The 14,672-nt window shown below is 44.2% G+C and overlaps 1 protein-coding gene across 4 annotated transcripts in view; it reads left to right on the forward strand.

The window, feature by feature from the left end:
* The window catches only part of LOC139580477 (slit homolog 1 protein-like), a 213,467-nt gene that overhangs the window by 152,588 nt on the left and 46,207 nt on the right, over positions 1-14,672 (forward strand). For all 4 annotated transcript variants that reach the window (XM_071409214.1, XM_071409212.1, XM_071409213.1 and 1 more), the window contains exons 10-14: positions 484-555; positions 6,541-6,612; positions 6,714-6,785; positions 7,222-7,365; positions 10,696-10,859. In XM_071409214.1, coding sequence (XP_071265315.1) covers positions 484-555; positions 6,541-6,612; positions 6,714-6,785; positions 7,222-7,365; positions 10,696-10,859 — 524 coding nt within the window. The remainder of the gene's footprint in view (positions 1-483; positions 556-6,540; positions 6,613-6,713; positions 6,786-7,221; positions 7,366-10,695; positions 10,860-14,672) is intronic.

Below are 14,672 nucleotides of genomic sequence, written 5' to 3' on the forward strand. Positions count from 1 at the left end.
ACAGATTGATGGATGTGTGGTGATACATTGATGGACGTGTGGTTGACAGATTGATAGAAGTGTGGTTGACAGATTGATAGAAGTGTGGTTGACAGATTGATAGAAGTGTGGTTGACAGATTGACGGGCGTTTGGTTGTGTCTGACTCTGAGTACTTATATGACCTGGACAGGGCAGACAGTTCTCTCTCCAGTCTTCATGTTTCACTGTGTTCCTCCATGTCTCTCCCTGTTCCTCCACTGTGTTCCTCCATGTCTCTCCCTGTTCCTCCACTGTGTTCCTCCATGTCTCTCCATGTTCCTCCACTGTGTTCCTCCATGTCTCTCCCTGTTCCTCCACTGTGTTCACTCACTCTCTTTGTCTCCATCTCTTCCTCTCTCTGTCTCCATCCCTCACTCTCTCTGTCTCAATCTCTCCGTCTGTCTGTCTCGTCCTCTCCTTCTCTCCATCCCTCTCTTTCCTCCCCATCTCTGTCTCTCTCTAGTCGTCTGGAGCAGAATGGGATCAAGTCAGTTCCTCCCGGTGCCTTCTCTCCCTACAAGAAGCTGCGCAGGATGTAAGTATATACTCTCTAGGGCTGAAATACACTAAGTACACTTCCTCTAGGGATGAAATACACAAAGTACACTTCCTCTAGGGATGAAATACACAAAGTACACTTCCTCTAGGGATGAAATACACAAAGTACACTTCCTCTAGGGATGAAATACACAAAGTACACTTCCTCTAGGGCTGAAGTACACTAACTACACTTCCTCTAGGGCTGAAGTACACTAAGTACACTTCCTCTAGGGCTGAAGTACACTAAGTACACTTCCTCTAGGGCTGAAGTACACTAACTACACTTCTTCTAGGGCAGAAGAAAACATGTAAGTACACTTGCAGTAGGGCTGAAGTATTAATGCAAGTATATACTCTCGAGGGCTGAAGTACACTTCCTTTGTTGCTGAAGAACAGATGTACTGTAAATACACAAGGTTTATGGCTAAAAGAACATAACTGAGTGTAATCCACTTAGACTCATTTCACAACCCAGCCTACTGCACCTAAAAGAACGAACTGGTGAAATGTTGACAATGTACTTTGTTGTCGGGCCAGAGGGCACAGGGGTCCAATCAAAACGTAATTAGTACATCTTACCTTCTTATTTTCATGTCACAACCCAAGCTATTAGAGTCGGACTCAGAGCAGGAAAAGGTAGAAGGCTACAAGCTGAAACATCTCCACTGGAATAACACCTCTCATGTTTCAGTGCTGGTACAGTATTCTCAGCCTGTGTAGAGTGTCTGACTGCGTAGGCACACTATAAACTGTGGCAGAGAGGATTATGGATATGATGACTGTATGATATGATATTGGGGAAGGAGAGAGTGCTGGAACGAAGACTAATGGTTTTCTCATCCTTTTCTTCTCTCCCTTTTCTGCCCTATATTTTGGGGGGGGGGGGGTCAGTCCAGTAGTACCTCAGCCTCACCAACCATCACGCTAACCAGCCTACTCCTAAAATACAGGGGCTACTGGTTCCTCCTCATCTCCTCCTCTCCACTCTGTCCTGCTTCCGGCAGTGATTTCCAGTCAAGTAGTATCTCAGCCTCCAGTGCATCCACCAACCAGTCGCTAACCAGTCGTTAACCAGTCGCTAACCAGCTTAGCCTTAAAATACATGGGCTACTGGTCACAACTAGCCACAGTGAAACACTAGGTTAGACAACAACCACATACCAACCTCATTCTTTCACCCTCCCTCTCTACTCCTTACCCTCCTCACCCTTACGCTACTCCTGCATTTCAGTATATCGTCTCGATGTTGAATAAAGCCTATAGCTCTAACAAAACAGATCACTACAGATCAGTGGCGGTTGGTGCCGTTTAAGATGAGGGAGGACAAAAAAAAAATTATGAGCATGGCCTTATTGCTTCTAAACCTGCATTGCTTGCTGTTTGGGGTTTTAGGCTGGGTTTCTGTACAGCAGTTTGGGATTATCAGCTGATGTAAGAAGGGCTTTATAAATACATTTGATTTATATTAAAGCATATTAGATGACTCTCATTCATATTTCATTCACCCAGCTCAATGCAATGTCAATAGGTTTAGGCTATTACATGATACTCAAATTTTCCCTTTAACCATCATGAGGTTACAACAACATAGCCTATGAATAAAAGTTTACAATGTGCACAGGTCGAGAGAAATTTGAGGAATCAAGGTGATTTGCCTTGCAAAATCTTGTCTGCATCTAGCTAATCTAGGGTGTAATCATTAGTCCAACAGTTGCAAACGAGAGTTTCTATTGGACAAATTCAGGTATGTTTATTCCCATTTCATACTGTTTGCATCCGTTTAAGAAACTTTTTTCAACAGAATCAACGGGATGAATACACTCCTGATCACCTAAAACCTCACAACTTTCCTAGCAGCCACATATAGTGCTCTTGGGAAGTATTCAGACCCCTTCACTTTTACCACATTTTGTTACGTTACATCCTTATTCTAAAATTGATGAAATTAATTTTTTTCTCTCATCAATCTACACACAATACCCCACAATGTCAAAGCAAAAACAGGTTTTTAGAAATGTTTGCTAATTTATATACATTTTTAAACTGAAATATCACATTTACGTAAGTATTCAGACCCTTTACTCAGTACTTTGTTGAAGCACCTTTGGCAGCAATTACAGCCTCGAGTCTTCTTGAGTATGACGCTACAAGCTTGGCACACCTGTATTTGGGGAATTTCTCCCATTCTTCTCTGCAGATCCTCTCAAGCTATGTCAGGTTGGATGGGGAGCGTTGCTGCACAGCTATTTTCAGGTCTCTCCAGAGATGTTCGATTGGGGTCAAGTCCGGGCTCTGGCTGGGCCACTCAAGGACATTCAGAGACTTGTCCCGAAGCGACTCCTGCATTGTCTTGGCTGTGTGCTTAGGGTCATTGTCCTGTTGGAAGGTGAACCTTTGCCCCAGTCTGAGGTCCTGAGTGCTCTGGAGCAGGTTTTCATCAAGGATCTCGATGTACTTTGCCCCGTTCATCTCTGCCTCGATCCTGACTAGTCTCCCAGTCCCTGCCGGTGAAAAACATCCCACAGCATGATGCTGCCACCACCATGCTACACCATAGGGATGGTGCCAGGTTTCCTCCAGATGTGACGCTTGGCATTCAGGCCAAAGAGTTCAATCTGGGTTTCATCAGACCAGATAATCTTGTTTCTCATGGTCTGAGAGTCTTTAGGTACCTTTTTGGTAAACTCCAAGCAGGCTGTCATGTGCCTTTTACTGAGGAGTTGCTTCTGTCTGGCCACTCCACCATAAAGGCCTGATTGTTGGAGTGCTGCAGACAGTTGTCCTTCTGGAAGTTTCTCCCATCTCCAAAGAGGAACTCTAGAGCTCTGTCAGAGTGACCATCGGGTTCTTGGTCACCACTTCTTGGTCACCTCCCTGACCAAGGCCCTTCTTCCCCAATTGCTCAGTTTTGCCGGGTGGCCAGCTCTAGGAAGAGTCTTGGTGGTTCTAAACTTCTTCCATTTAAGAATGATGGAGGCCACTGTGTTCTTGGGGACCTTCAAGGCTGCAGACATGTTTTGGTAACCTTCCCCAGATCTGTGCCTCGACACAATCCTGTCTCGGAGCTCTACGGACAAGTCCTTTGACCTCATGGCTTGGTTTTTGCTCTGATATGCACTTTCCAAATCATGTCCAATCAATTGAATTTACCATAGGTGAACTCCAATCAAGTTGTAGAAACATCTCAAGGATGATCAATGGAAACAGGATGTACCTGAGCTCATTTTCGAGTCTCATAGCAAAGGGTCTGAATTTTTATGTAAATAAAGTATATCTGTTTTTTTATTTTTTATTTAATACACTTGCAAAAAAAATCTAAAAACCTGTTTTAACTTTATTATTATGTAGATTGTTGAGGATATATATTTTTTTATCCATTTTAGAATAAGGCTGTAACGTAACAAAATGTGGAAAAATTCAAGAGGTCTGAATACTTTCCGAAGGCACCTAGCTATGCGCTCTCCTCCTCTCATCTTTTCCATTCATTTTTGGATTTCAGTGCACAGCACATCAGCTGTCTGTGGCCAGGCAAAAATGTTCAAACCAAACCTCAAAACTGCTAACCGCTACACACAGCCTACATCAGTGTCACCATATGAGCTAACGTCAAGTCAACATAGCTACTAGAACTAACGCATTAGTAAGCACGCTACAATCATGCAGCACAGTTAACAGTTTAGCAGTTACTCTGATGGGCCCCAGTGGCAATAAATTAGTCAAACCAAAATATTACGTTGACTTGGAAGAGTTCCAGTGTTCGATAGCCATAGCCAGCTAGCTAACATATCATCCCCCTCTGTTCAAGCAGGGTGTTTGAGTAGGCTAAACTAGCTAGCTGCATTGGCTAGCTGAGTAAATGGAAGTGAACATTTAATTTGAAATATAGCTAGCTCTCTCTCTCTCTTTGAGGCAACTACTCACCACATGGTATGCACTGCGGTGCTTGCTAGCTGTACCTTATGCTTTCAGTACCAGATTCTCTGATCCTTTGATTGGATGGACAACATGTCAGTTCATGCTGCAAGAGCCCTGATAGGTTGGAGGATGTCCTCCAGAAAATGTCATAATTACTGTGTATGTCAGCGGAAGGGGGTAGAAGCATGAGCCTCCTTCCGCTGTCCTCCGGTTACACCATGGTGCTACCCTACAGAGTGCTGTTGAGGCTACTGTAGACATTCATTGCAAAAATGTGTGTTTTAATCAATTATTTGGAGACGTGACTATATTGATTATAGCTTTATCTGAAAAGGATAACTTTTTTTAAATGTTTCACAATTTGTTTGCCTCGCATAATTCACTGAGAAGGATGGTCGTCCCCTTCCACCTCTGGGGAGCCTCTGGGGAGCCTCTGGGGAGCCTCTGGGGAGCCTCTGCTACAAATCCCTATTGATAAAAATAGGTGACAGGGGGACCCACTGTGTAAACACACTGACACACATGCTCTCACTTTGGCCCAGTTTGTATGACCTGGAACATGACAGGAGTGTGTCTGAGATCAGATGATGTAACCTCCTACTACTCTGGCGCTCTGTTTTCACATGACAGGAGTGTCTGAGATCAGATGATGTAACCTCCTACTAATCTGGCGCTCTGTTTTCACATGATAGGAGTGTGTCTACAATCAGATGATGTAACCTCCTACTACTCTGGCGCTCTGTTTTCACATGATAGGAGTGTGTCTGAGATCAGATGATGTAACCTCCTACTAATCTGGCGCTCTGTTTTCACATGATAGGAGTGTGTCTACAATCAGATGATGTAACCTCCTACTACTCTGGCGCTCTGTTTTCACATGATAGGAGTGTGTCTGAGATCAGATGATGTAACCTCCTACTAATCTGGCGCTCTGTTTTCACATGACAGGAGTGTGTCTACAATCAGATGATGTAACCTCCTACTACTCTGGCGCTCTGTTTTCACATGATAGGAGTGTGTCTGAGATCAGATGATGTAACCTCCTACTACTCTGGCGCTCTGTTTTCACATGATAGGAGTGTGTCTGAGATCAGATGATGTAACCTCCTACTACTCTGGCGCTCTGTTTTCACATGACAGGAGTGTGTCTGAGATCAGATGATGTAACCTCCTACTACTCTGGCGCTCTGCTTTCACATGACAGGAGTGTGTCTGAGATCAGATGCTTATCCAGGACTCTGTTTTCACATGACAGGAGTGTGTCTGAGATCAGATGCTTATCCAGGACTCTGTTTTCACATGACAGGAGTGTGTCTGAGATCAGATGCTTATCCAGGACTCTGTTTTCACATGACTGGAGTGTCTGAGATCAGATGACAGGAGTGTGTCTGAGATCAGATGCTGTAACCTCCTCCTAATCCAGAGCTCTATTTTCCAGGAAACATCAGGCTTTTGCACTAGACACTTATTTAGCACTTAGTTTAACATTAGCCTCAAATGGGATCATTTCACATCTTAAAGACCACACGACAATTTCCCTTTAAAGACATGCAGTTGACAGGAGTTCACTGCACACACACACACACACACACACACACACACACACACACACACACACACACACACACACACACACACACACACACACACACACACACACACACACACACACACACACACACACACACACACACACACACTTCGTGGTTAGCTTGTGGCCAGAGATCTGTGGATCCTATTAACGACAGGCATTTATAGAAACAGCCTGTTCCATATGAACCATAGCCCTGCACCCCGTTAATACACCACACACACACCACACTATTCTGGGTTTTGATTGGCTAGCAGTGTCGTCAACTCACTTCTGTCAGAATATCATTGGCTGCTTCAGGAAGTTCTAGAATGGAAACTTGAATAATAAGTTATGGTACTGTAAGGACTTAGTTGAGTCCTAGGGGTTAAAGGTTAGAGTTACAGTATGAAAGTTGGGCCTGGCTGAAGACAAGACCTCCCACATTGAATGCCTCTTTAACCCCCCCCCCCCCCCTTTCACCCCCCCCGTCAGAGACCTGAGTAATAACCAGATATCCGAAATAGCTCCTGATGCCTTCCAAGGCCTGAGATCTCTCAACTCACTGTGAGTCACAATAACCATTGATGGATAAGTGCATTTCTGATTTATTGTTGATCGATTGAGCCACTGATTAATTCATTAATTTATCAATTGATCTTTTCCAGAGTCCTGTATGGGAATAAGATTGCGGAGCTTCCCAAAGGAGTGTTTGATGGACTATATGCCCTGCAACTACTGTAAGTACACAGTGGCTACTCCTTGATAATATTCAGCTTACATTGATGATTGTAAGTAACATTTTTCCCTTTTCTATTTTTTTAACTCTCTTTCTCCCCCCAACCCTCTGTCTCTCTCTGTCTCTCTCTCTCTCTTTCCCCCCACCCCCCCCTCTCTCTCTCTCTCTTTCCCCCCACCCCCTCTCTCTCTCTATGTCTCTTTCTATCTTTCTCTCACTCTGTATCTCTCTCCCTTTCTCCCCCCCACCCCCTCTTTCTCTGTCTCTCTGTCTCTCTCTCTTTCACCCCCCCCTCTCTCTCTCTCTCTTTCCCCCCACCCCCCCTCTCTCTCTATGTCTCTTTCTATCTTTCTCTCACTCTGTATCTCTCTCCCTTTCTCCTCCCACCCCCTCTCTCTCTCTCTGTCTCTCTATTTATCTCTACCTTCCTGTCCCAGGTTGTTGAATGCCAATAAGATCCACTGTGTTCGGGCCAATGCCTTCACAGACCTGCAGAACCTCTCTCTACTGTCTCTGTATGACAACAAGATACAGACTGTGGCCAAGGGCACCTTCGCTTCTCTCAGAGCTATACAGACACTGTAAGTTACGCACTTACGCACTTACACACACACACACACACACACACACACACACACACACACACACACACACACACACACACACACACACACGCACACACACACACACACACACACAAACATTATTCTCTGTCACCATAAAACATGAGCCACACATAAAACACAGCTGTTTAATAACACACAAATGGAAAAATATCTTGACAATTACACACACACAGGAAATTCAAACACACACACACCTTCAGGTAATTCAAAATCAAGCCAATACACCCTCCAATCAAGCATGTGCCAGTGCTGCCTTAAGAAACACTGTTATCAACGCTGACAGCAAACTGCAGTTCTGACTGATTGACTTGAGCAGTTTATATCTGGCAAGGACAACTGTGTTATGTTGTATAACACATTTAAACAAGTATATGCACGCACAAACACTCAGACACACACACACCTGTGAAGTTGATTAATAATGTTGTCCCTTGGCTCACCTGGCAACACATGTGTTACCAAGAGCCCCATAGACAACAGGGTAGACGGTTCACACACACGAGCACACACACACACACGAGCACACACACACACACACACACACACACACACACACACACACACACACACACACACACACACACACACACACATACACGCCACACACACACACAAACACACACACACTGGTGTCTGAGATCCAGTCTATAACTAGCCTCTTGTTGAACCTGGATCCTGAGAAAAGAAGTACAAATATCCTCTACCCTGTCCCTGCTATTTATACTGCCCACCCTAGGCCTTGATGAACACCACATATATCCCATTATCTACATACACTAGGCCTTGATGACCACCACATAGATCCATTATCTACATACCCTAGGCCTTGATGACCACCACATAGATCCATTATCTACAAACCCTAGGCCTTGATGACCACCACATAGATCCATTATCTACATACCCTAGGCCTTGATGACCACCACATAGATCCATTATCTACATACCCTAGGCCTTGATGACCACCACATAGATCCCATTATCTACATACCCTAGGCCTTGATGACCACCAGATAGATCCATTATCTACATACCCTAGGCCTTGATGACCACCACATATATCCCATTATCTACATACCCTAGGCCTTGATGAACACCACATATATCCCATTATCTACATACACTAGGCCTTGATGACCACCACATAGATCCATTATCTACATACCCTAGGCCTTGATGACCACCACATATATCCCATTATCTACATACACTAGGCCTTGATGACCACCACATATATCCCATTATCTACATACACTAGGCCTTGATGACCACCACAAAGATCCATTATCTACATACCCTAGGCCTTGATGACCACCACATAGATCCATTATCTACATACACTAGGCCTTGATGACCACCACATATATGCATTATCTACATACCCTAGGCCTTGATGACCACCACATAGATCCATTATCTACATACCCTAGGCCTTGATGACCACCACATAGATCCATTATCTACATACACTAGGCCTTGATGACCACCACATATATGCATTATCTACATACCCTAGGCCTTGATGACCACCACATAGATCCATTATCTACATACACTAGGCCTTGATGACCACCACATATATGCATTATCTACATACCCTTGGCCTTGATGACCACCACATAGATCCATTATCTACATACCCTAGGCCTTGATGACCACCACATAGATCCATTATCTACATACCCTAGGCCTTGATGACCACCACATAGATCCATTATCTACATACACTAGGCCTTGATGACCACCACATAGATCCATTATCTACATACCCTAGGCCTTGATGACCACCACATAGATCCATTATCTACATACACTAGGCCTTGATGACCACCACATATATGCATTATCTACATACCCTAGGCCTTGATGACCACCACATAGATCCATTATCTACATACCCTAGGCCTTGATGACCACCACATAGATCCATTATCTACATACACTAGGCCTTGATGACCACCACATATATGCATTATCTACATACCCTAGGCCTTGATGACCACCACATAGATCCATTATCTACATACCCTAGGCCTTGATGACCACCACATAGATCCATTATCTACATACACTAGGCCTTGATGACCACCACATATATGCATTATCTACATACCCTAGGCCTTGATGACCACCACATAGATCCATTATCTACATACCCTAGGCCTTGATGACCACCACATAGATCCATTATCTACATACACTAGGCCTTGATGACCACCACATATATGCATTATCTACATACCCTAGGCCTTGATGACCACCACATAGATCCATTATCTACATACACGAGGCCTTGATGACCACCACATATATGCATTATCTACATACCCTAGGCCTTGATGACCACCACATAGATCCATTATCTACATACACTAGGCCTTGATGACCACCACATATATGCATTATCTACATACCCTAGGCCTTGATGACCACCACATAGATCCATTATCTACATACCCTAGGCCTTGATGACCACCACATAGATCCATTATCTACAAACCCTAGGCCTTGATGACCACCACATAGATCCATTATCTACATACACTAGGCCTTGATGACCACCACATAGATCCATTATCTACATACCCTAGGCCTTGATGACCACCACATAGATCCATTATCTACAAACCCTAGGCCTTGATGACCACCACATAGATCCATTATCTACATACACTAGGCCTTGATGACCACCACATAGATCCATTATCTACATACCCTAGGCCTTGATGACCACCACATATATGCATTATCTACATACCCTAGGCCTTGATGACCACCACATAGATCCATTATCTACATACCCTAGGCCTTGATGACCACCACATAGATCCATTATCTACATACACTAGGCCTTGATGACCACCACATATATCCCATTATCTACATACCCTAGGCCTTGATGACCACCACATAGATCCATTATCTACATACACTAGGCCTTGATGACCACCACATATATGCATTATCTACATACCCTAGGCCTTGATGACCACCACATAGATCCATTATCTACATACACTAGGCCTTGATGACCACCACATATATGCATTATCTACATACCCTTGGCCTTGATGACCACCACATAGATCCCATGCCACACACAATCACACAGATGTACATATTTAAAATGTCACACAGTAACATTTCATGTTAACAAAAATTATATTGGGATGGAATTTGCTACCCTCCCTAAATTCCTGGCATGAAATTTTCTCCCTCCTCTCTCCCCCGTATCTCCCCCACCCATTCACCCTGCCGCCCTCCCTCCACCCTCTCTCTTTTCAGTCACCTGGCCCAGAACCCGTTTATCTGTGACTGTAATATGAGGTGGCTGGCAGACTACCTGCGCTCCAACCCCATAGAGACCAGCGGTGCCCGTTGTACCAGCCCCAGACGACTGGCCAACAAACGCATTGGGCAGATCAAGAGCAACAAGTTCCGCTGCTCTGGTAGGAGGACTGGCATCTGTCTGTAGTGTACCTCTCTCTCTAAGGCTGTCTCTCCAGCTCTCTCTCTCTTATTTATATATATATATTTATATAATACCGGTCAAAAGTTTTAGAACACCTACTCATTCAAGGGTTTTTATTTTTTATTTTTTTTACTATTTTCTACATTGTAGAATAATAGTGAAGACATCAAAACTATGAAATAACACATATGGAATCATGTAGTAATCAAAAAAGTGTTAAACAAATCAGAATATATTTTATATTTTTAGATTCTTCAAATAGCTATCCTTTGCCTTGATGACAGCTTTGCACACTCTTGGCATTCTCTCAACCAGCTTCACCTGGAAGGCTTTTCCAAAAGTCTTGAAGGAATTTCCACATATGCTGAGCACTTGTTGGCTGCTTTTCCTTCACTCTGCGGTCCGACTCATCCCAAACCATCTCAATTTGGTTGAGGTTGGTCATCTGATGCAGCACTCCGTCACTCTAATTCTTGGTAAAATAGCCCTTACACAGCCAGGAGGTGTGTTGGGTCTTTGTCCTGTTGAAAAACAAATGATAGTCCCACAAAGCCCAAACCAGATGGGATGGCGTATCGCTACAGAATGTTCTGGTAGCCATGCTGGTTAAGTGTGCCTGGAATTCTAAATAAATCATAGACAGTGTCACCAGAAAAGCTCCCCCACACCATAACACCTCCTCGTCCATGCTTCATAATGGGAAATACATATGTGGAGATCATCTGTTAACCCACACCGCGTCTCACAAAGAAACTGCAGTTGGAACCAAAAATCTCCAATTTGGACTCCAGACAAAAGGACAAATTTCCACAGGTCTAATGTCCATTGCTTGTGTTTCTTGGCCCAAGCAAGTCTCTTTTTCTTTTTGGTGTCCTTTAGTAGTGGTTTCTTTGCAGAAATTTGACCATGAAGGCCTGATTCTCACAGTCTCCTCTGAACAGTTGATGTTGAGATGTGTCTGTTACTTGAACTCTTTGAAGATTTTATTTGGGCTGCAATTTCTGAGACTGGTAACTAATGAACTTGTCCTCTGTAGCAGAGGTAACTCTGGGTCTTCCATTCCTGTGGCGGTCCTCATGAGAGCCAGTTTCATCATAGCGTTTCATGGTTTTCGCGACTGCATTTGAAGAAACTTTCAAAGTTCTTGAAATGTTCCTTATTGACTGACCTTCATGTCTTAAAGTTGTGATGGACTGTCGTTTCTCTTTGCTTATTTGAGCTGTTCTTGCCATGATATGGACTTGGTCTTTTACCAAATAGGGCTATCTTCTGTATATCCCCCTACCTTGTCACAACACAACTGATTGGCTCAAATGCATTAAGAAGGAAAGAAATTCCAAAAATGAACCTTTAAGAAGGCACACCTGTTTATTGAAATGCATTCCAGGTGACTACCTCCTGAAGCTGGTTGAGAGAATGCCAAGAGTGTGCAAAGCTGTCATCAGGGCAAAGGGTGGGTATTTGAAGAATCTGAAATGCAAAACATATTTTAATTAGTTTAACACCTTTTTGGTTACTACATGACTCCATATGTGGTATTTCATAGTTTTGATATCTTCACTATTATTCTACAATGTAGAAAATAGTAAAAAAGAGAGAAAAACCCTGGAAGGAGTAGGTGTTCTAAAACTTTTGACCGGTATATAAATATTTCTCTCTCTCCAGCTCGCTCTCTCTCTCTCTCTCTCTCTCTCTCTCTCTCTCTCTCTCTCTCTCTCTCTCTCTCTCTCTCTCTCTCTCTCTCTCTCTCTCTCTCTCTCTCTCTCTCTCTCTCTCTCTCTCTCTCTCTCTCTCTCTCTCTCTCTCTCTCTCTCTCTCTCTCTCTCTGTATCGATATCAACAGCTGCTCTCTGTCTCTCTCTCTCTCTCTCTCTCTCTCTCTCTCTCTCTCTATATAGATCTCTAAAGGTGCTCTCTGTCTCTCTCTCTCTCTCTCTCTCTCTCTCTCTCTCTCTCTCTCTCTCTCTCTCTCTCTCTCTCTCTCTCTCTGTATAGATCTCTGAAGGTGCTCTTTGTTTCTCTATTTCTCCATCTCTGTCTCTCTCTCTGTTGGGACTGGCCTACATCAACCTCTGTGACCATTTAATTCTCTTATCGCTTTACTTTTCCTGCTGCTTCCCCTCCTAACCTTCTCCTCCATCTCTCTCTCTCTCTTTGTCTCCCTCCTCCTCACTCTAGACGTTCTCCACTCTGTGCGATCACTCCATCTTAAATACTCTCCATCTTCCTCTCTCCGCTCTGCCAGCAGTACTCATACCAATCAACACTCCCCTCTTTCTCGATTGCTCCCAAACGCTCACACTCCTTTTCATTCTTCCTCTCTTTTTACAGCAAGAGGATAGTACTTTATCCCTAGCCAAGGGTTTTAATTTAGTTGTTGATCCTTTATCCCTCCCTCCACCCCTCTCTCCTCTAACAGGTTTTATAGCACATTAACACACAGTGAGTCTGGTTTCACAGTACACCACAGAGAGCTGGCATCGCTGGGTAAGGCTGGCGCTGTAGCTAGGGTTTCTGGCCGTGTCCAATTCCTCAAGCCCTCTGCCTACTACAGTACCACACTGTCTGTGCCAATGTCAAATACCCCAGCCCCCAATCTGCCCATCATCCTTCCTTTCCCCCTTCCCCAATTCTCCCTACCTCCAGGCCCTTTCCTCTGCCTGTCAGGCATAGTGGGTTTTACTCTCCTGCACTCCCACCCACCCTTTACTATATTCACTCCTCACCTCCCTGATCCCCCTCACTTCCCCTGCCCATTCCCCATTCCCACCCTTTACTATATTCACTCCTCACCTCCCTGATCCCCCTCACTTCCCCTGCCCATTCCCACCCTTTACTATATTCACTCCTCACTTCCCCTGCCCATTCCCCAATCCCACCCCCGTGGCCCTTCCTATCTCTGGCACCCATAGGGTACAGTATAGTGTGTCTCTCTGCCAGTATAATGTGTTAGAGCAGTGGGACAGGCAGCCTGGCACTCCTCTCTCCACACACTACTCTCACTGGTTTACAATCTAGCATTGGCATCTGCCATGGTGAATAATCATGGACTGCTCTGCTGATTCCGCTTGGTTGATGTATATTTCTCTCTCTCTCTCTTCTCCATAGTATTGTCATATGTACCACAGCTTACCTGCTTATTCCTTTGTAATTCCAGGAATCTTCCAAACAGGATTTTTGGAAAGATACTGGAATTTCCCAACCCTTTATATAACCATACATGACTATCTGTATTACATGTAGTCATGTATGTAAAGTATGTGGACACCTGCTCATTGAACATCTCATTCCAAAATCATGGGCATTAATATGGAGTTGGTCCCCCTTTGCTGCTACAACAGCCTCCACTCTTCTGGGAAGGCTTTCCACTAGTTGTTGGAACATTACTGCGTGGACTTGCTTCCATTCAGCCACAAGATCATTAGTGAGGTCGGGCACTGATGTTGGGCGATTAGGCCTGGCTCACAGTCAGCTTTCCATTTCACCCCAAAGGTGTTTGATGGAGTAGAAGTCAGGGCTCTGTGCAGGCCAGTCAAGTTCTTCCACACCGATCTCGAAAAAAACTATTCTGCATGGACCTTGCTTTGTGCACTGTGGCATTGCCATGCTGAAACAGGAAAGGGCCTTCCCCAAACTGTTGCACACAAAGTTGGAAGCACAGAATTGTCTAGAATGTCATTGTATGCTGTAGCGTTAGCGTTATTTCCCTTCAATCAAACTAAGGAGCCTAAACCATGAAAACAGCCCCAGACCATTATTCCTCCTCCACCAAACTTTACAGTTAGCGTTA

Source organism: Salvelinus alpinus, chromosome 7 (assembly GCF_045679555.1).
Source record: "Salvelinus alpinus chromosome 7, SLU_Salpinus.1, whole genome shotgun sequence".
Lineage (NCBI taxonomy): Eukaryota > Metazoa > Chordata > Actinopteri > Salmoniformes > Salmonidae > Salvelinus > Salvelinus alpinus.